The sequence below is a fragment of the Aplidium turbinatum genome, chromosome 3, assembly GCF_918807975.1.
Source record: "Aplidium turbinatum chromosome 3, kaAplTurb1.1, whole genome shotgun sequence".
NCBI lineage: Eukaryota > Metazoa > Chordata > Ascidiacea > Aplousobranchia > Polyclinidae > Aplidium > Aplidium turbinatum.
The window spans coordinates 29,930,276-29,952,862 of NC_137474.1; the positions used below are offsets into that span (position 1 = coordinate 29,930,276).

The 22,587-nt window shown below is 37.5% G+C and overlaps 1 protein-coding gene across 2 annotated transcripts in view; it reads right to left on the minus strand.

Annotated features, from left to right (window-relative positions):
* The window catches only part of LOC145767328 (uncharacterized), a 79,298-nt gene that overhangs the window by 5,427 nt on the left and 51,284 nt on the right, over nucleotides 1-22,587 (minus strand). The window contains exons 3-9 of one of the 2 annotated variants that reach the window (XM_082579129.1): nucleotides 19,075-19,179; nucleotides 15,065-15,140; nucleotides 13,460-13,541; nucleotides 7,638-7,767; nucleotides 5,845-6,031; nucleotides 4,885-5,011; nucleotides 65-3,032 (exon numbers count right to left, since the gene is read on the minus strand). In XM_082579129.1, the coding sequence (XP_082435255.1) occupies nucleotides 65-3,032; nucleotides 4,885-5,011; nucleotides 5,845-6,031; nucleotides 7,638-7,767; nucleotides 13,460-13,541; nucleotides 15,065-15,140; nucleotides 19,075-19,179 (3,675 nt within the window). The remainder of the gene's footprint in view (nucleotides 1-64; nucleotides 3,033-4,884; nucleotides 5,012-5,844; nucleotides 6,032-7,637; nucleotides 7,768-13,459; nucleotides 13,542-15,064; nucleotides 15,141-19,074; nucleotides 19,180-22,587) is intronic. The other variant, XM_082579130.1, reaches the window with a different exon arrangement.

Consider the following 22,587-nt stretch of genomic DNA (forward strand, 5'->3'; position numbering starts at 1 on the left):
AAAGAAAGAAGAAAATCAAAGAAAAAAATCGTCTTCAGCCGTCCCAACTAGCCACGTAACTCACCTGTATTCTGATCTGGATTTGTGCTGTTTTGGATTTTGTTATTTGCTTTGTCACAAGATGCTTCAAATGGAAACTTTTCACGGTCAAAAGGATAAATTCCACTGTTTTCAAAAGCAGCCTTTATTTCTTTAGGATTGAAGCAACTTCTCCATAACTTGCTGACAGATTCAATTACATCAGAACGAGAGTTGGTGCTTTCAGCATTTCTAAATTCGAAACTCACTTTATTGATGGCTTCTGCATACGGCAGTGGAAAAGATACACTGGTGGAATAAGGCAACTTCAACATAGGAGTGTTGGCTTCACGTAGTATCCGCACAAACTCTAGTGGGACTGAAGTGGTATCGCCGTCATAAAGCAGTAACTGGGGTGGTGCTTTGCCAGATGTACAAAACGTGGTGTACCACTCTCTCCAGATAAGATTTGTCATTTTTCCTGAAGAAGATGCAGCAAACTGTGCTCCAGGATAACAGTTTGGACTGCAGCACCAAAGGCTGGTCCCTTTGAATACCATGAGAGGAGGATATTTTCTTCCGACGGCATTCACTGCAGCAAGCACACGCACTTTATAAACTTCATTCGGAGGTTGTAGCACAAATTCATGAATCATATAGATACTGTCGGGATTGTCTTCCAGTAACTGAATGTGTCGTTTCAATTTATTAAAGAAACAAAACATTTTTAAAGGATTTGGTTTTAACTCAACTGTTTCGTCCTCCAAACAAGGCAACAAATCATTCTTTTGCAAGAACAACTTCAACCAAATATCTGAAACAGAGTCGTTTTTGAGTGTATGAGCAGTGCACTCGTTGAGATACTGGGATACACAAGACTTGATTTGGTCATGAGTTAATCGCCAATTCCATGAAAACAGAATATTTAAGGCATAGACAACAGCATTTTCTTCATTCGGACTAACTTGCAAGATCGCATCTTCAGTTTTATCTCGAAAACCAAGAAATTCTTTCGACATCAGAGATGTCGCATTTGGATTGGGAGGAGCCGGTCCAACAATGTCACCTGATTCAGCTTCCTCCACATTATCACTGATGTCCTGTGTTGAGTTGTTATCTAGACAAACTTGTTTCTTCACTGACAACGTCTGATTTTTTTTGCAAGGCAAAATAATATTTTTCTTTGCTTTGACTATATCTCTAAGAACTGGCACAGATATGAAAAATCTATTTGCAGCGTGTTCAAGACAACCATCCTCAATAGCTTTATTGACGGCATTTTCCAAATCGTTTTCAGACAAACCATGTACTTCCTTCTTCTGTAGATTTTCTTTTCTTTTCTGCGAAAGTGCGAGCCGCGAGACTTTACCTCGAAGTGTGGTCACAGGTATCCCATATTTTCGTGCTACAGGGTAAATCTTTCCTTTTTCTACAGCTTCCGCCACAGCAAGCCTTATAGTTTCCATACTGTAGATATAATTTCTTGCTGGAGTAAATATGTTTCCAGCTTTCTTCGCTTCAGCACCAAAAGTACGATTTCTTCGTGCAAAATGAGATCGCTTATGTCGTCGTCTAATACGAGGTTTTGATTGAGAACTTTGAAAAAAAGTAGGAAGCTTAAGGTTTTCTCTGACTCCTGGGCTAAATGGACCAGTTGAGGATGACTTTAAACTACAGACTTCAAGATTGGGATTTGCTAGCCGAACAACGTCACCTGTTTCTTCCATAGCATTTTTAATGTCATGTGGTGAATCGTTATCCAAACTAGACTGTTTCCTTACTCCCGAACTCCTGTATGGATGACAAGGTAAGACAATATCTCTCCTTTCACTAACAGCAAGTCTAAGCTTTGGCACTGAAATCCAATACTTTCTGGCAGCATATCTAAGGCAACCGTCATCAACAGCTTTATTAATGGCATTGTTTAAGTCAATTTCAGGTAAGCCATATCCGTTTTCTTGATATTTTTGCAAATCTTGTTTCCTTTGCTGGGTCACAGTGCTACGCGCGACCTTAAACCGAAGTGTGGATTCAGGAATCCCATATTTTTGAGCCACATGCCAAGTATTCCCTGTTTCTATTGCTTCCGCCACAGCAAGCTTGATAGTTTCCAAAGTATAATTATGATTTCTTGCCGGAGAATATCTGTTGCCAGCTTTTTTTGTTTCAGCAGCGATGCTGCAATTTTTTCGTGTCAATTGAGGTTGCGTGTGTGGTCTGATATCAGGTTCAAATTCAGAAACTTGCAAAAAATTTGGAGGTTCTAGTTTTCTTCCAGAAACAGTACCAAGTGGATTAGATATGAATTTGTGACAACGGGTACGCAAAACATCATGTTGTTCTCTCAAAATACTTAAACGTTCCTTCCGCGTCATTCCATCATTGATATACTCTGCATACACAAATTCGCTTTTTAATGTATTATCACGTAACGTCGATAAAGGTAAATTATATTTTCTGCTAACAGCTGTGTACCTCCGTGGAACATCAGAACTGGACATGATTTCATCGATGGCTGAAGTTAAGTCTTCAAAAGAATAATTATACGCTGAAGCGAAATTAGAGTATTGTACTTTTGCAACTGACTTGGTGGTTACATCATTATGTTGTGACTCATGTTCATGTGACTTCCCTGGTGATACTAAGCATTCATCACCTTCGCTTGTAGAAATATCATGATCTGCATCAATTAATTCAGCACCAGCATGTGAACTTTTTGCTCCACTTCTCGTGGTTGTCAATACTGCACTAGTTGTAAGTTCTTTGCAAAGCTGAGAAAAACTCGATCGTTCTTCTGAAACAGAAGAATTGCACTTGGGTACTTGAACGCACTGCATTTCAGATGAAGCTTCATCAGACGGTGTTGCATTATCAGCAACTTGTGTAGTGCGCGAGTTAGTAAAGTTCATTGCTTGACATTCTGAAACAGGCAGGTGCTCTTCACAAATATCTTCAATATCATTGTCAGATGATATAACCTCTTCAAGAGCACTTTGGCATTCTTTACCAGGAATCTAAATGTAGTACAGAATGTCAATGATGAAATATTACCAAAAAAACTAGCAAAGTAAAACTACAACAAGATCTAGCCGAATGTTTTAGTATTCAAGCAGAGGGAACGATTTCGAATGAGACAATTTGTTATTTCCTAAGGAAGTTGGTGAAACAGCACAACAATTCCGTAAGTGAAATCACAATAATGCTGGTTAAACGTAGTCAACAGAATAATTTTGTGATGTTCTATCTTGTCCATTTGCGATCATGGCTGAAAGGTAGCATGGTTTCAGGAACCATGTCCATGAAAGTAATAATAGAAATATCGTCTAAAATTGGCAACACCAGACTTCAGGGTTGATCGGTTTAAACCAAGGCAGTTTAAACCGCCCGGTTAAAACCAGGTTTAAACCGGACAGTTTTGACCACCCATTACTGGTCAAAACCCCTTTAGTGTATGAATCAAGTTGCTTTTCAATTGAATTAAAAATATTACCCTCCATGTTTGGTAATGATGTTCAACTATATTTTGTTTTGATCAACAATAACCTAAATGCTGGATTTGAAACAAAAAATATTCTATTTCTCTGTTTATTTTTGATATTTCAATCAGTTGGTTATTTTAATTATTGAGCAAATTCAAATTCTGAAAATAAGTTTCTGATGAACCAAAAAATGCTTAGTAAAACGATGAACAATTTGCACAGCCAACTGAAGTACAAGAATTTATTCCAACAATTTTTTTTTTTTTTTTTTTTATGAAAAACATTTGCCATCAAATTTTATCCAGTTAAAATAAAACAATGCGAATGCATATTCTAAGATGCCTTAAAAATTAAAGACAGGATAGTTCATGATTCGTTCTTTGAAGCAAAGTACACGTCGTCGTCAAGCCAAGAAAGGATTATCGGAAAAGTAACAAGTTGTGATGCCATATGCCTATCTACTTTATGTAGAACACCTCAATTGAACAATTGGAATTAACAAGTCCATAGCCCAGGTAGCCGACCATTCACTACATAAAAATATTTTTCTGGGTTTTGACCAGTTTAAACCTAGTTTTCACCGGTTAAACCAGGTTTAAACCGCTTAGTGGTCAAAACCAGTTTTGACCACTTAGAGATCAACCCTGCCAGACTTAAATGATGTTTTTCCTAAAACCTCCGTATTTCAACATAAACGTCAGTGAGCTTGTGGGCTGTGGCACAACTGCAGTTTCCTAACCATGAACTGTGCTACCCCAACCTTTGTATCAAATGAGTAGAATTTAATACTAATGAACTTTGCACTTATCGCACGTGGTGCTAACCGAAGCATACAAAACCTCCAAGTTGTAACATTTCTAAAGCATTTCACAAGGAATCCTCGATTTACGTATAAGCTAACATAGTTTCGGCACAATTGGGACACTGCGAGCAACACGACGTCTGTTTGATAAAGAACTAGTCAGAATCGATATCATCAGATGCTGTATCAGCTGGACTAAATAACGGAAAGCGAGGCGCAATAAGGAGTAGATGCTTACAGTAATTTGACGTCTACTGGCGTTAAATCAAAGCAAATATGGTGATATTTCTATAAAAGATTCTCCCAGCTGGGCACGTGTCTAAGCGCCGGCGAAGTAGGACGTAACCCAAATAAAACATCCAGCCATAGATGGAATCAACATCCTAGTCTGGAGTAGTCTAAAAAAATTAGTTTTTTTTGTAATCTTGTGGTCCTTACAAGCGCTGGTGTGGCTTCGGCATTTTTATTGCCGACGGTAATGCGCCATTCATGCATCTGCGTCGGCAATTGCCGCTTGCCGACACTAATTTCGAAGACTGAGGATGGATTGTTGAAATAACAAATTGTCAATAAAAGACGAGACACCTTTGTTTTCAACATTTTTCCAAGGTGTGGTTTAAAGTGATATCCAAATTTCTTTATTCGTTCTTCAGCTGTGTATAATAGTGCTTCAATACTTTCCTCCACACCTGATTCCCAGTCATCTTCCAACCTGATCAAAGTAATAAAAACTTGGTCAATCATATTCCGTTATTGATAATATTAGCTTTTTTTTACATTAGCCTACCGTAGGCTATGTAAAAAAAATTCCAACTGATTCAACATCAATGAATAAACAATCAATAGGAAAGATATGAGACTTTGGAATCATTCACCTCAGTCGCAAAAATTTATATATTCCGTAGATTTTATTGTTACTTCCAACGCAAGCAATACAGCTTTGCTTTCCTTGTTAACATCAGGCATCGCCCTTTCAAAACCAAGATATTGAACTAAACTAGATTTTATTTCCGATTGTTTCAAATATTCTTGCTGGAATATTACTTCTTTTGATTAAAAAAAATGTATAGTAAAGGACAATCTACTTACACATCTCCCCCTCATTGATATTTACATGCAAATTTTTGCAAAACATAAGCGTCTTATCAAAAAATAAACAACTCAAAATGTAAATACTAAACTCATGTTTGGCAAACGTTTCGAAGCTAGACTGTTTTCATCTTCAGTGCAATTGAATTATTGTTATTCTAATTCTATTGTTATTTCTTTTTTTTACCAGATTTCAACCATTTTGCTCATTCTGCAGGTCATTAAACTTCACTAATAGTGTCAGAAATTACCAATGCGCGCGAAACAAAATTCTTAAGAAACATTGCTAGAAAAGCGTGTTTTTATCAACTAAACGTATCCTAATCAAAGCTGATATGGATGCTTACTCAAGAGCTTTAACCACATAAATTATGCACAACAAAATAACAGTTTACAAAAATCAGCAAGAATGGTAAGCACACAATAAATATTAATATAAAAACATTTCTAATTAACCTAGAAGGAATTTCCAAACGCGGAGCTTTTCCTGTGTTCTTGTGTTTGGCGGCAATCTCTTTCACAATTCGTTCATAATCTTCATGACCCGTAAATGGAAACACTTTCGTTTCTCGAATCCAACCATGCTCAGGGCTATCTCCCAAAAACTGAACGTGATAAGCTCGTGCTGATTTGCAACCACCACCTAATGATGAGTACATGAGTATGAAAACGTTCCAGCCCACGACGCTGTATTCGCCCTTCTATCACTATCCTGATAACTAAAGTAACTGAAAAGTATGATAAATATACCCGTTTAGGCGTTTACTACTTGATACCATGCCAACAACTACAAAACACAAAGAATATCGTTTATAAACCACAGATTTTAACAATTGGTTAACACAACATTTCATTCAATTTAAGTCAATGCAACCAGATAGATTGAAACAAGAAGCAACCAAATCTCTTACAATTTTGATGCTACCTTTTGGAATGAAACTTCTATGTTGAACACAGCAAAAAAGAAATTGAACGCAGTAAAATAAAAACAATAAATTTTGAGATGTACAGTTTTGAAACAAAGTTTTAAAACAATTTTGTTAATTTGATATTTAATGCAAGGGGTGTGGTGGGTTCATGCAAGATGTGTTAATAACGAGGAGAGCTACAGCAAGACAGGCAAAATGTCTTGTTTGTGGAAAATGTGAAGAAGGAAAAGTTTAGTTGAGGATTGCAAAGAAAGTATCTCTCATGGAATTGAAATAGTGACTAATTGATGTTATTTGAGTGATCATATAAATGGAAGCGGTGGATGCGAAGCAGCTGTGACAAGAAGGACAAGGCTAGTTGGGCAAAGTTCAGGGAATGTGAGGAAATGTTATAAGGAAAAAAATAAAAGGAAAAGTCTATCGGAGTTGTGCACGGCCTGCAATATTGTACGGCAGCGAGACATGGATAAAGAGAGTGAACTTGCAATTCTGAGAAGAGTGGAAAGAGCACTGTGTGGGGCAAAAATCATGAAGGAGAAAAAGACTGAAAAACTGATGGATAAGCCAGAGATGAGGGAGACTATTGAACAACTTGCAAGGGCAATCAAAGTAAGATGGTATGGACATCGGACATGTACTAAGAAGGGGGAAGGAAGTTTTCTTCAAAAGGCTTTGACTTAAGAGGTAGATAGAAAGAGGAAACGGGGACGTCCAAAAAAAAAACATGGAAGAAACCGGTGGAAAATGAGGCAGACAAAGTCGGATAGAAGGAAGAAGATGTGACGGATAGAAGGAAATGGAAAATACGAGTGAAGGCAATCGCATCAAGAGTCACTAGGCCACCCGGATTTTTCGAATAGTAGCAAACCAAAAATGGTATGTGTAATTATAATGGATGAATCTGGCAAAAACATGCCAGTGAAATAAAGTTTATTATTAGGAGTGTTTAGACAACCAAAATTCAATTTCAACAAAATATCCTCACATCTTAAGTACCAATAAAAACACCAACAACTTACTGTATGTGCCAAAAAAAATGGTACTGGTAATTGGTTTATCAAATAACTAAAATACACAGGTCTGCATATGTTTGTCAAAAAGCTATTGTTCCCATAAGAAAACTATATTTTTTTACTGTGTTCAGCATAAAATGTCCACTAGAAAGAGTTGCAAAAAACATAATTCTGAGAAATTAGGTTATTTGGCCGGATTGTTTTGACAGAAAATGACCAAGGTATCTACAGAGTCAATTAATTAAACCAACTGTTTGCATTGTCGTACACATAATAAATGTACCCAGTGCAACACTGACAGCCTTACCTTGCATTTTTGTGTAAATAGGCTGCATTGGGTCGTTTAGCACCATGCAAGGCCATAAAGGATGTCCTGGGACATGCGACCAAACAAGATCTCCAAGATTATATGCAATTGCAGTTTCAACGACAGGTAACTAAAATATATATACAGGATTTTTACAGAAGATCTCACCAAAGGTGAAGGTGAAACGGTCTGTAAAGTTTTTTGAGAGTAGTTACTGTATTTGCTATAATTCGCTTTTGCGTTTGGCATTAAGCACTCCGTTCATATTGCGGAGTGGCGCCCCTTCGACTATAGCACTTGATTTCTCTCATGATTATGAACGGTACGCTGCTCCAAAGAGAAATGCCTACGACTGTTAGGGTTACGGCCTGAACTTAAAACAATACTTGCTGTACAAGGTTTTGATTCAAATATGTACTAGGGTGATTCATAAACTGAAATTTTTTTTAATTCAATGGGGCACCCTCTTGTATCGTGTCAATACCTGAAAAAAATAATCCTGTCAAATTTTTAGGGCAATCGAAAGCATGTTTAACGTTGCTACCGACTTTGAAAGCTGCACATAATACACAAATGGGTCACACTCCATGTCAACTTTTTTTAAATGCAAAAAATTTGAATTTTTGAAAGGTTCTATATCAAAAACTAGTTTGAAATTAGCAATTTTGGTGGTAGATATGAAAACTAGGACTGCTTCTTACTCAGAATACCAAATTTCAGCGTTGTAAATGCTTTAAATTAAAAGTTATAAAGACCCAAACATGGAGGAAAATTTACATGCGAACGCATTTTGAGGGACCTTGGTGACTTTGAAGGGCTGTAATTTCTAAACGTCTTGAGATAATCAGCTGACATTTTTTTGTGTTCATTATACATCAATATGAAACTTTAGTGTAAATTTCAAGAAAATCTAATAGTAGGGTCAAAATAGGAAATATATGGGCTGACCCAAAAAAAATTGCAAGAAAGCGTTTTATTGGTTTTTCCCTTGGCTTAACCTCAATAGAACAACATATGAAAAGTTTTCCAAGATTTGAGCATCACAAAGTCTGAAATATGACGTCACAAAAAGTGGCCTACTGCAGGTAAAATACCTCTCTGGACTGTCAATTGTGAACCAACATAGCTGTTTATCCATAATTTGTTGACAATGAATTTATAAAATAAGTGTCTAATGTTGTTATTTTTCCATCATAATAGAATATAGATAGATTTTGTTTGTGTACAATTAATATTATGACGTTATTATTATGTCATGATGCCTGTAAGAGATAGCCGCCTCTAAGCAAGCAGTTTCACTGAGCGATTGTTACTAGGGTGGACTGAAAAAAAATTTTTTATAAAAAAATTCCCCTCCAAAAGCCTGGCAAATGGCCTAAAACTGGTTTGGGGGTGTTGCCCGCTAAACTGGTCGAGCCCGGGGCCGATAAAGGTCACGGAAAGGTCAAATTTCATAAAATTGCCGTAACTTTTGAACCAATTATGATAGAAAGGTGAAACTGGTCTTAAAAGATGCAAAAGGGCAAAGTTTCTATCTGTTGTAAGAGTAAAGTCTTATCTATTTTCTTCAGAAATAGAAATATTTCCAAAAAACTGCTTTTTAGAGGTCTGAGACACTAAAATATGGAACAAAACTTGTAATTTAGTGAAGTTGAACAAGACAGATAGCTACTCTGTGCAAATGTGAAATTATATAATGTTATAGAAGATTAGCTATTAAGGAGTGATGAACACAATGTACAGTAGGCGTGAACATCCAGGTCAATCATCTGTTCTCTTCCTACCAATGATCGATATGTACCCCGGCGACAAAACATGTATTCTAGCCACACTTGACTTCATCTGTAAGCTCGCAACAAGGCACAACATTCCACCTGTTATAACTTTTGATCAGCCATTGTTTTAGAAGGCTTCTGAAATTGTTAACGAAGTTGAAGACTCAAGTCCACTAAAAGAAATTGTCTTGTTACTTGGTAGTTTCCATACACTCAGGATGATTCTGTTTGGTGCCATCGGGACATTGATGGAGGGAAGTGGACTGAAGGAAGTGCTAGAAACAATCTATGGCGAGAATGCTGTGGTACACATGATGAAGGGAAAGGCTGTGCAACGTGCGCTTTGAGGATATCTCCTAGTAGACCATAGTGTCTCACCAACCAAATTGTCTCAGAGATCATTGAATGTGACCCAGAGTTTGAGATTTGCCTGCTTGAACTTGAGCAATTATACAACTGAGGAAGGTATTATAGATGTCGCCACATTATCCAGATCAGCGTGCACGGATATGCTTGCTTGTTCAGTTTCCGCAAAGAAATACGATTTGTCTGAAATTTCGAAAACTAGCAAGCTTTGGTTGAACTATCAGCGGATGTTGGGAATTGTCCGAGAACTTATCGAGGCTGATCGCACTGGATCATGGGAAATGCATCTCCATGCCGTATCCGATTCTCTGCCAATATTTGCTGCCGCCGGTCACCCAAATTATCTGAAGTCAGCTTACCTATATCTCCAAACGATTACTGTCTTAGAGATTGAACACCTTGATGTGTTTCAGATGTTCGTACAAGGATACCACGTCATTCGGCGAAGTAACTAATTGTGGGCTGGACTAGGTTGCGACTTGGTGATAAAACAGACGCTAATGAGATCACTGAAAAGTACTGGGGGGCTTACACGAGGCAGTGGAATGACGGAACATCAGCGGACCATCTGGACGATGTCGTCTCCTGTATCATCTGCCTACTGTGCTATGCAAGAGTTTTGTGATATGAGATATACAAGCAGTGAACAGCCAAAGAGGAAACTTCAGCAAGAATTTCAAGGGACACAGTAGAACAGACTAAACTGGCTACTACACTCGAACTCTATAGCCCATTTAAAGATGAGATCACACTGCGCAATATCATTACTGGGATGAACGCTGGCGCTGACGTGAATGTACACAACCTTTTTGCTGTTGGAAATTGTTGCCAAAATGGATGGCCAGTTGATATTTTCGTATTCGCATAGACGGAACACAAAGGTGAAGACATTGGCATCAGCGAAAGCAATCAAGGTTGCAGATGAGCGATTGATAGAATCATCACTCCTGTTTCAGAGGTTTATGGTTGCGTCGCAGTCTGGAGACCTAAGCTTGGATGAAGTGAATAAGTGATGCAGTACGAACTCTGCCCATATTCACCATCTTTGTTTGAAGCTCAAAATCTATTACGCAAGCCAGACAAACCTGCCCTGCTGGAAGCAATACGGAACTATGCCGCTTCTGTGGAAAGTGCTGTTCTTCGGACTGCATCAAAGACAGAGCACTACGTCCTAGATGGGGGTCCTCTCTTACATCGACTGAAATGGACAGAAGGATGCACAATTGCACATATAGTTCAATTGTGGATGATTACGTATCTTTCACAACTGAGTTGTATGGTAAAGCAATTGTCGTTTGCGATGGATATGGAGGGCCCAGTACAAAGGATAACGCACACCAAAGACGGAAGACATTTGCTGCTAGAAAGTCAATGTGACCGAATCTACCAAATTTGTTGGGTGAAGCAAGACTTCCTGTCGAATGATACCAACAAGCAGTCATTCGTTGATATGATATCAACTCGACTAAAATAGTGTGACTGTTATGTTGTGAAAGCAGAAGGGGATGCAGATGTAGACATAGTACGAGCAACGGTGGATCCATCTAAACTGAGAAACACCACGCTCATTGGAGCGGATACAGATCTCCTCATTCTGCTTCTTTACTATGGTGATGTAGACTGTAAAGATCTGCACTTCCGATCAGACAATGGGAAGCCAACTATCCACAACATCAGAGTTCTGAAAGATTTACTTTGGAGTTAGGTCTGCACTGACCTGTTGTTTGTTCATGCATTTACAGAATGTGATACATTTTCCAGAATCTTTGGTGTTGGAAAAAAAATCAGTGTTTCAAAAAGTTATCAAGGGAAACTCTGTATTGCGATGATGCTCAAATATTCTTTGTGCACCACGCTCTGAACAAGGTGTAGAAAGTGCTGAATGTAAGGCTTTAGTATCACTATTTAATGGGACAACATCTGACTCGCTCGCATTATTACATGATGGCTATCTTTGCAAAAAAGTTGTGACATCAAGCACATTTGTTACGCCTGAGCAGTTGCCGCCAACAGAATATGCATTGAAGTACCATTCATTACGCTGCCACTTGCAAGTGATGGCATGGATGGGCCTAAGTACTCAAATGGACGCTGAAAAATGGGTTTGGAAAATTCAAGGGGATAAGCTATTACCAGTGATGACGGACAAAAACCCTGCTCCTGACGTTCTACTAAAAATGGTTCACTGTAATTGTTCAACTGGGTGCAATACACTCAGGTGCGATTGTAAGAAGTATGGACTTGAGTGTACAACGGCATGTGGTTCTTACCAGGACGGCAACTGTGCAAATATTAACAATGCACCCATTCTAAAAGATACTGATTACTGATTTATAACTCAACCTGATAAGACAGTTTCGTGAATTCTGGTATATAAAAGTCTTCTTTGAACGTATTAAGTGATGGAAAAGTGTGAATAAACAACCTATGAATGAAGACATTGGCATGTCATCGGAGATGAGGCAAACTAATTAAGTTTTCTGTAAGTCAATTTTTCACACACGTATTTTTTTACTATATCTCCAAATACTTTAAAATTGTAAATATTCGTGTAGCCCAAATAGGTGAAAACGTCATGATGATGTAATAGATGACGCCAAAAGTGAACGTTAGAGTACTGTGTTAACCAGGGGTTCCCAACCTGGGGGCCATGAGCCTATTTCAAGGGGGCCTTGGAAACATTTGAAAAATAATAATTTTTTTAATTTATTATCTCTAAGTCCACTCCAACACTATATAACAAAAAAAATAAATTAAAATTTAATAAAAATACTAGTACATTTTACCCAAATCTGTGGGTTTTCAACAAGGATATTCAATATGACATGCGGCTTGCTCTTTCCACCACCAAACCAGAAATTAAGAAAATGTCACAGCAAAAACAAGCTCAACCATCACATTAACTGCATACGTATAATAACTAATTAGCCTAATGTATTATCATGTTTATTGTGTGTTGTATTTATATCATTTTATCATTCTAAGTACCGGTTTCTGTATAAACAAGTTTTTTAATTGAAATGACGTTTCTTAATTTTTTCAAAAAATTGATAAAACTAGGGGGGCCATTGATTTTTCAAAATTTTCAAAGGGGGCCACGGTGTGAAAAAGGTTGGGAACCCCTGGTGTTAACTGTTAAGATTACTGGGGTAATGCAGTTTATAGTTAAATTTGCCATTTTTATTGGTTAAGAATCAGTGTTTTTTTGGATTTGGTACCTATTCGGTAAAATGGCGGCCATCTTGAATTACGTAATATTTAGACCCTTTGTGACGCTCGAGTTTTGGAAAACTTTTGATATGTTGTTCTCTGAACCGAAAACTATTGAAAAACATCAAAAAACGTTTTCTTGCAATTTTTTTTGGGTTGGTCAGCATATTGACCCTACTATAAGAGGGTCGAGCTTGCATACCCTGTTGAGTTGACATGGAATGACCCATTTGTGTATTATGTGCAGCTTTCAAAGTCGGTAGCAACCTTAAAAATGCTTTCAACTGCTCTAAAAATTTGACAGAATTATTCTTTCAGGTATTGACACGATACAAGAGGGTGCCCTATTGACTTAAAAAAAAATCAATTTATGTATCACCATAATATGTACACTTGTACAGTGAGTATTAGCTGAAAACGTTTATATACTGTATAAGCAATAAGCATGGATTAAAATACAAGAAATTCTACCTTCTCTTTTCCAATGGGAGATACAACTTCTTCATCATCTTTATTCAATAGGTTTTTAAGCGCTCTTTTGTGGCCGGAATCTCTAAAAAAGAATTATAAGAATAAAGAAGCTTGCCACAATTTTTTTCATCTACAGGGTCATCAATAATTAACGTTACAAGAGATCCAATGCAAAACTGACTAAGGAGGCGAACGTGGCCTATGGAACCGTGTTCACAGTTCTCAAGAAGGATTTGAAGATAAGCCCATTCAAACACATGAAGAAACAGTTGTTAAATGCCAATACCATTGAGAAATGTCTCTCCAGAGCCAGAATTCTACTCTCACGCATTGATGGAGGAGGCACGCTGCCAAACCTGGTGTTCAGCGATGGGAAGAAATTTGATGTCCAGCATCATTTTAACAGTCAGAATGATCGTGTTTGGTCAAGAGATGGTTATGTGGAACAAGACAAGGGGCGGCATCAGTGATGGTGTGGGCCGCAGTCAACGAATCAGAAAAGAGTCCTTGATTTTTGTGGACCAAGGAGTGAAATTGAACCAAGAAAACTACAGATATAATATTCTTGAGGGTTCATTGTTGCCTTGGGCAAAGAAACACTTAAAAAAACGTAATTGGTCATTCCAAGAAGATTCTGCCCCTTTACATGGAGCTAAGAGAACGCAAAACTGGTTTTCAGCCAATGTGCCGTTCTTCATTTCCAAGGAAGAACGGCCTCCTTCATCTCCAGACCTGAACCCCCTAAACTTTGGCATCTGGTCTTACCTGGAGAGCAAGGTTTCGACTAAACACCGCCAAAGTTTGGAAGCGATGAAGGCTAATCTGAAAAAAGAATGAGCTAAAATACCTCAAAGAGTTAATTGTGACTCTTGCAGGTCCTTTTCGAAGCGTCTCCGAATCTGTTATCGATGTAATTGGCGGACACATTAAGTAAAACTTGTTTTTCCGACATATTTATTTATACAATTTTGGTCAAGAGGTGACTTTCTTCAACCATAGACAGATAAAACCAAGCAACCACACGGCATTTAACACAATACATTAAAGTGAACATAAAATATGAACGTTTTCGGCCATACACATTTATTTATTTGACAATTAATATTATATGTTTATCACTCAAAAATTGTCTACCATTTGTTAAATACAGTTGTTTGAAGTTATAACGTTAATTATATTGATGACCCTGTATATCCATCAATAGGCTACTTTCTTTAACATACATGTGTTCAGAATCAACACATTAGACCAGAGCAAGCTTACAAATTCCACCCGGCTAGTGAAACGTAGTGTAGTGTCCCCGAGTATAATTTAATTTTAATCCATGTTTATAATCATCATAATCCAAATAGAAAAATGAAACAAAAAGCATTAGTCACTATAATTATACAATGCACTAACACTCTAGACCACCGGTTTAGAACTACTTTTTTGAAATTCAATTTTTTTACAGCACCCTAATGTATATTATAATCCCCACAACCTATTTGGAGATAATTACTTAAAGTATAATACATCTGATTAGTTGTTTGGAGTTATCAAATGCAATATATATATAAGTTAAATCCGATATTCTTATTATATGTACTGAAATACACATGGCACCTGCAAGGTTCCGGGATGCAGTTAGAGGCAGCGTGTACAGAAGACATGCAGTTGGTGTCACTTGCTTCAATGGCATCTACAAAAAACATGAAAATATAACTCATAAATATACCGAACAAATTGCACCTCCCAGTTTATGCATTTAAGAACAGCATTAGTCGACAGTGGTTGTCTATAAAAAAAAAAAACGAAACCTTGTGCACTTGTGCAGATACTTTTTATCCAACAACGTTACATTTCTATCGCAAACTTTTTAACCTAATCATTAAAATTCGTAAAATTTCAATTCGCCTGACCACCACAGTACACTAACCATTGTAAGGAAAGTGACACAATAAAATCAAGAAACTATAACCTACTAGACAGTAAATCAGTTCTTTTTTACAATGATTGAACATGAACATCGGCAGACGTGAATTAATGTAAAAATAAAGTGATTTGGTAGTTGGGTAGCTACACGAAACAAACTCAACAAACACAACCAAACGTCAACCCATAGAAGATAATAATCGTTTTTCATTGACCTGCATTCATGTTACGTTTCACGACAACAATATGACGCTAACTTCGCTAAGATAGATTAGATAGATGTTTATTAGCTGCTGCGAAAAAAGATGCACAACAAGTCAAAACACAATGTACATAGCAAAACTGTTGAAATGATTACAATTAAAAACAAGAAAATGATGAAAGCATCACAACAGCGGGAGGCTGCGAAGTGACCATTCAAGGTCTTCAAGTCAAGCAGCCACCCCTTGACTCATCAATGATAACTTAATTACAATCGGCTAATTGAGAAAAAGACATAATAATAAATAAATAACAGTGAAGCTGTCCAAGGTGATAAGAAATTAAAATAATTCAGGTAGGCCAACGTAGTAGCCTGTGTTACAATTGCAAGTCAGATTAGTAATTTAGCATTTGCCGAATATGTGTCAATAATTTTCTTTTTGTACATTCTTTTAAAAGTTGTGAAGGATTTGTGAATTTCATCTGGTATGTTATTCCAAATTTTTGCGCCAGAGTATTTTATTGAGCGTTGTAGTTTTGTGGTTGTGTATCGATAATAATAGTAATGTAGGTTGGTCGAGTTTCGAGCAGTAAAGTGGTGAATTTTGTTGCATTTTTTAAAGTAGTTTTGAAAAGAGTCGGGTAATGAGTTAAAACTAAACTAGTGGGAAACCTAAGTTAACACTAAGTCAGTGGGAAACCCTCGGTTTGCTATCCGTGCCTGACTGTTGCTAATATTTGTTCAAATATATTTGCTTCACCAGTTTTTATTTATAATTGATAGACGCTTAACCTTTTGCAAGACCGCTTCATGGTTTTAGCATCATAATTAATCTTTCTTGTAACTGTTCCATCGGAATGGCTCGTTTCAGAAAATCAAATTCGGCGACAGCGTTTTTCGGAGAAAAACGATTCGGTGATTTGCACTTATTTTTTTCGAATTGGCTCTAGTTTTCGAGATATTCGACAATGAAAATATTTTTGAAATTGTTACTCAAAAGCTTTCAATTGGCACATTACTTCTTTTCAGCGCTGCTTACCATTGTGATGTCATAATTGCACTTGTCTAGTTCAATTGGTTGATGTTGTATGTAACTTCACAACACAAGCAAGGGTTGAAATGAACTATGCTTAATGTAGGGGAGACATGAATATTCAATGAAAACAATTGTGAATCAGTCCTCACAAGAAAAATAGCCCGAAAGTCATGTGCTTATCAATGCAGTTTTATATTGATAAGGTAGGCCTACTGAAATGGATACGTGTACAATGAAATTTTATTCTAAGCCTTTGCTAAGGTCAAGCCTTCGCTGCAAGAAGTTTTTTTTAATCTATGGCTAATAAATGGCATAGGCTAATAAAATATGCCTTTGACGAGTAGGATGCAGGATGCTGTCCTCTATACGGCTGCATTGACACTGTCTGCTTTGTAAAGTGCTGAGGAGCAACGCATTCTGCGATGGATACAGCGCTATATAAGAACAAGCATTATTAGCCTATTATTACTTGGACATGAAACAGTTCAATTCAGTTTGTTTTTATTTCTGACCATCGCAACAAAAAAAAAACAGTATCTATGTATATGACAAACATAGCAGAGGTCCAGAAAAAGATAGAAGCGACAAAACGTGGACGTTATAGCGTGCATGATACCAAAGCAGGACAATCAGTTTAAAATATGGCACGGTCGCAACACCTTAATAAAATTTTTATAAATTTAGAAAAAAAAGAGGAAAAAAATGGACTAGTGAATTTTTTTTTTAAACAATTTATATGAGCAAAAAAAATAAACAAAACAAAAAAACTAAACAAAAAGACAGTTGCTATGTTGATCGACCTTGGTGAGTTATCAAAAGTGTTGATGGTCTTGAGGGGAACACTCTTGATGCGTTAGCTCATCATGTAAAGCAAGGTATGCAAAGAAAACCCCTGAAAGAATTCCTACCATGGGCAAAGCCATTTCAGAACGCAACGCACCAGGTCTTGCAAGTTGCAAGAATAACAAAAACACGATACAGTAGATATTATTAAAAGTTTAAAACAGCATAGAAATATGAAAAAAAGCAAAAGTTCTCTTTTGTACACGATTTCTGGCGTCTGGCGACGTTGAAATGATGTAAAAATGACAACTTTGCTAGGCTACTGTACCAAAGTTGAAGTTGACCAATTAGGCGGTTGCAAACATATTTCCTTTCGATGAAACCTATAGGCTACCACGTTTGGTTTGCTTTACATTACATTCAAAAGTTTTATTGACATCAAAAATTCTTTGACTGCTTTGAGTTACAGCATCTTTTTGTGAAAAAGGTTATTTTAATGTAAAACAAATATTTTGAACAGTCTGTTCAAAATACTAACTTACAGGCTGAAGGCACTCAAAAGTAAACACTGGTTGAGATATATAATAATTAAAATATCATATAAAATCAACAAATAGCTTATTTAAAAAATGAAAGACATGACGAATGACATAGACATGACGTTGGATGAAACAATATCGATTCTATAGCCCAGAATGTGTAGTGTATGCTGCGAAACGGCTGCACGGCTAAAAATGTTTGGAAACTACTTTCTGTATTGCAAGCTAATTCATATGCCGCTGTGATTTAACAATTCTCCGAAAAGGGCATATTTGTGCATCGCACGAACAATTGTTGCGAGAACAAAATTTCCAGCGCATTTAGAAAATGTAAATACTGTAACCCTTAACTTCCATTCAAACAGGAAAACTTTCGATTTTTACGTTGCTTTAACGATTGATGACATTGAATAAGCGTAACATAGGTGAATTCTTAGCTAAGAATCGATAAGAATATTGGTATTTTTACACTAACCACACGCAAGTTAGTTCAAGTCTTACGTCACAATGTCTGGCCTTGATCGAGTAATATTGATAAGGCAAGGTTGGTTACCAAACTAGATTAGGCTGTACGAGTAGGCTATTACATCAAGATGCAGCAAAATTTGTTAAGTTTTGGTATTACAATAAGAAAGAAAACGCCCAGGAAAAATTCACTTTCGCTCACATGACACGCAAAAATAAACCTAAAAAAAAATACCTATTGAAACTTTGTACAGCAGAAAATAGTAGCGTTAGTGCAGAAGTTTTCCAACTTGTGCCCAGAGCATTGTGACGCATGAAGCCACACGACCTCGTTCGGTGGAAGTTAAACAGTTATGCGGTGTATTAAGCAGCTACACGGCGCTTTGACTCTTGAAGCGCACGTTGTTGGTATGGTGAAAACCTTTCAGAGCGACTTGGCTGAAATTTTAAAAAGCCTTCTAAACCGTAGCTATAGCTCTCAAATGGCGAAGAATTATCAAGATAAAGTGATTAAGTATGACGATCGACGCTAAAACTGGTGTGTCCTCCGTGAGACTTAATTTGTCCACCGAGATAGCTGATTACAATTTAGCTTGCGAAGTACAACTCAAGAGATTTCAGCGGTAAAAAGCCAATAATACAAGTGAGGTCACAAAAACTACTCAGCTAAACTAACCTGCGGCTGAAAAGGTAAGTTCTTCTTTAATTGTAAGAGGAGTAATGGAGGGCGTAGAAAATGTGTTTGAACAATCCATTGCTACCTGGCCCTCTGCTTGAGATTCTACAGAAACACTATTTTGTTTATTCGTTCAGAAGGTGCTTCTACAAGAAGTAATTTTTTCTATTGCTACACGAGAACTAGCAGGGTTTGCGATTTCCTTGCTGTTTCATTTAACAACGTGTTTTAGCTCTTTTAACTGCATTCATTCCATATTTCCATTACTTGCTGATCGAATGTGACAGTTTCATTCAGTGAGTGGTCACTCATCAGTGACTTAGTCAAAAATGTACGATTTATATTCTCTAATTGCATAGAACTGTATCAATCTGAAATGGTACGACTTTGAAATTTCAATGTTTTGGGGTTCATAAACTTTTGGCGCATAGGTCAGATTAGCGTTCTCACTATGTCATCAATCCAATTGGATATTGGTTCTCTTCTAGCATCTTGACAATATGGTATATTTTGTGGAAAGAGAACGATCTCGCAAAACAGGCACGACAGATCTAATAAGTTTTAATAAAATAAATTCAAGCACTGAATTTCAAAACTGTTGTCCTAGATCTTTTAGTTTACAGCTTTGCAGGTTATACAACTTTTTTGCACTGAAGCTTGAATATTTAAACACAATTAGAAAATAATCTGCTGAGCGGAACTCTTCCTGTTCACACATACATTTCAAGAACGAGAAGTTCGTAATAAACAAAAAGCTATCAAAAGTTTAAGCCATTGTTGACTATGACAAAATGAAGCTTTATAAAATTAAACACATTGAGAAGTCGTAATTAATCAGCAGTGTGTGAGCACAAGAACCTGTCATATTTGTCGTCAAAACAAAATTTATTCTGAGTAGTCTAGCTGCTTCATACTTAAAACCTGGTATTGTTTACGTATGAGCAATGAACAATTGAGCATGCCAACTTAAGTGAGCAATAACTGTGTTTTGGCTTACGACACAATGATTAAATTTCAGTTCTTAAAACTAAAAAGCGAATTAAATTTATTTTTGAACTATTAATGTTTGCTCAGATAAAATTGACATGTATCCTGCGTCGCCGTCTGTATGCGAACTTAGAATATATTAGAATCCTCAACTATTACAAAATTCTAAATCCAACGACACCTTCTGTTTATTTAGAGAGTTTTGTACTTTATTCCACAATATCGTTTCTTTTATATATAGTTGAAATTATCGAAGCTTTAGATGAGTGGGGTTCAGATCTAACCACTCGTCGTCGTCGTCGTGTGAGCTTCTGGGGCCGAAGGTCTATCCTTTTACCACCCAAGATTCACGATGTTCCCGGACTACACCGTAAGGCTACTAGAAAGCAGCCAGTCTTTGGTTTCATCATCCATGACACGCAGACCTTCTACTGCGTTAGGTGGCTTGAAGATGGAGCAGTCATTGATGATGTGGTCTGCGGTCTGTTCCTCGGTACCACATTCACAGGAGGAGGAAGAGGCTATTCCCAATTGGTGCATGGTTGAGCAGAAAAGCCTGACGCCCGTAAGGAGACGGTTGAGGCGCACCCATGCCTGTCTTGGTAGTGTTAGACCGATGGGGCGTGTATCAGCGTCGGAGATGAACAAATAGAGTCCGGTGGCGGTCGGAATGGCCCGTTTCGGCTAGTCCGATTCGGCTATTACCCTATTCAGCTACAGCCCGATTCGGCTAGTGCGATTGGGCTAGTTCCCTATTTGGCTACAGTCTTTATCAGTTAGTTCCCTATTCGGCAATTTTTTAAAAATCCAACGATAATCCTTCTGTAATCCTACAAAATCCTTTTGTAAATCCAACGACGCCTTCTGTTTATTTAGAGAATTTTGTATTTTATTCCACAATAGGCTATCGTTTCTTTTGCATTCTTGCATTTTATCCAGTGTTTACTTTTGAGTGCCTTCCCAGACGGCAAAATCCGTCATTTTGTTGTCTGGGTTCGTTCAAAATATGTGTTTTACATCAAAACAACATTTTTCATGATTAACAATACAGGTTAATGAGATAAACAGACGTGTTTTGTTAGTTGTTCGAGTGTGTTATTGTTCAAAATCATAGGCGCCTGGCCTAACTATTTTTTTGGCCGTGGGGACGAAAGCGTGTTTCATCAGCAGCAACGTAAATTCAGCAAATGTCACGCAGATGGATGACGTAATTATGCCGTCACACTAGAATTGCTTTTATTGCCACACTCGGAGTTACCGCTACGTTCGACCTACCGTTAATTATTACACTGTGCTGCGTTAATTTTAAGGTTACTAAAGTATTGACGGTTCTTAGTGTACTTTTTGATGCTGAATCCAAAACTGTTATCCGTTTTCTTCCATCAGGTCTAGTTTTTTGGCAAATTGCATTTGAAATTTTCGATAACTGCTGCTTTCAGCGTCTTGCGATTGAGATTTGTGATGTCATAAAAATGATTTAGCAAATGAATTTAGTTTTGATGAAACTTCAGTGACATCACAATGAGAAGAACATGACGAATGCACCCGATGCTTGAAATGTTAAACATATGAACTGGTTTTTACAGGCTGCGTTAGTGTGCAGTTAAGATGATAGTTCATCATCATCATCATAATCCATCGTCGGTTTGTTCCCCACTAGTGGGGGTGGCCGATTGTTTCCTCGCAGCAATTGTTTTAATCCCTTTTCTCCATTTCACCCTGTCCCTTGCATCTTCCTCCTTCAGTCCGACTTTTTTAAATTCATCCTTCACTTGTTGTTTCCACGTTCTTCTTGGACGACCGCATTTCCTCTTCCCATCCACCTTTAGATCTAGTGCCTTTCTAAGAAAACTTCCTTCCTCCCTCCTTATCACATGTCCATACCATCTTACTCCTGCCCTTGCCATTTGGTCTATGGTCTCTCTCATCTCTAGCATATCCAACAATTCTTCAGTTCTTTTTTCCCTTCTCGTTTTCACCCCACACATTGCTCTCACCATTGACCTTTCCATTCTTCTCAGGATTGCCAGTTCACTCTCTCTCAATATCCATGTCTCGCTACCATATAGCATTGCAGGCCGCACACAGCTCCGATATACTTTCCCTTTCATCCTTAGTGAGAATTTTCTGCCATACAACATTTCCCCACATTCCCTGAACTTTGCCCAGCCCAATCTTGCCCTTGTTGTCACCGCTGCTTCACATCCGCCACTTCCATTTATCCGATCACCCAGATAACAGAAGTCTGTCACTGTTTCGATGCCATGGCAGAACTCATCATCATGGCCTTCCACTTCATTCCTTCCTTTACTGCATTTCCCACAAACAAAACACTTCGCCAATCTTGTTGCGGCTCTCTTGACATTAGCACATCTTGCATGTACCCACTTTCCACATTCCTTGCATTGCATTGAATTTCTCAGTTATTGTATTTGATTGAATTGAATTTCTAGTTATTGTATGTTATTTGGAAATTAACTATGTAAAGACTTATGTGCACTCAATACTTTACCACGTCAGTATATT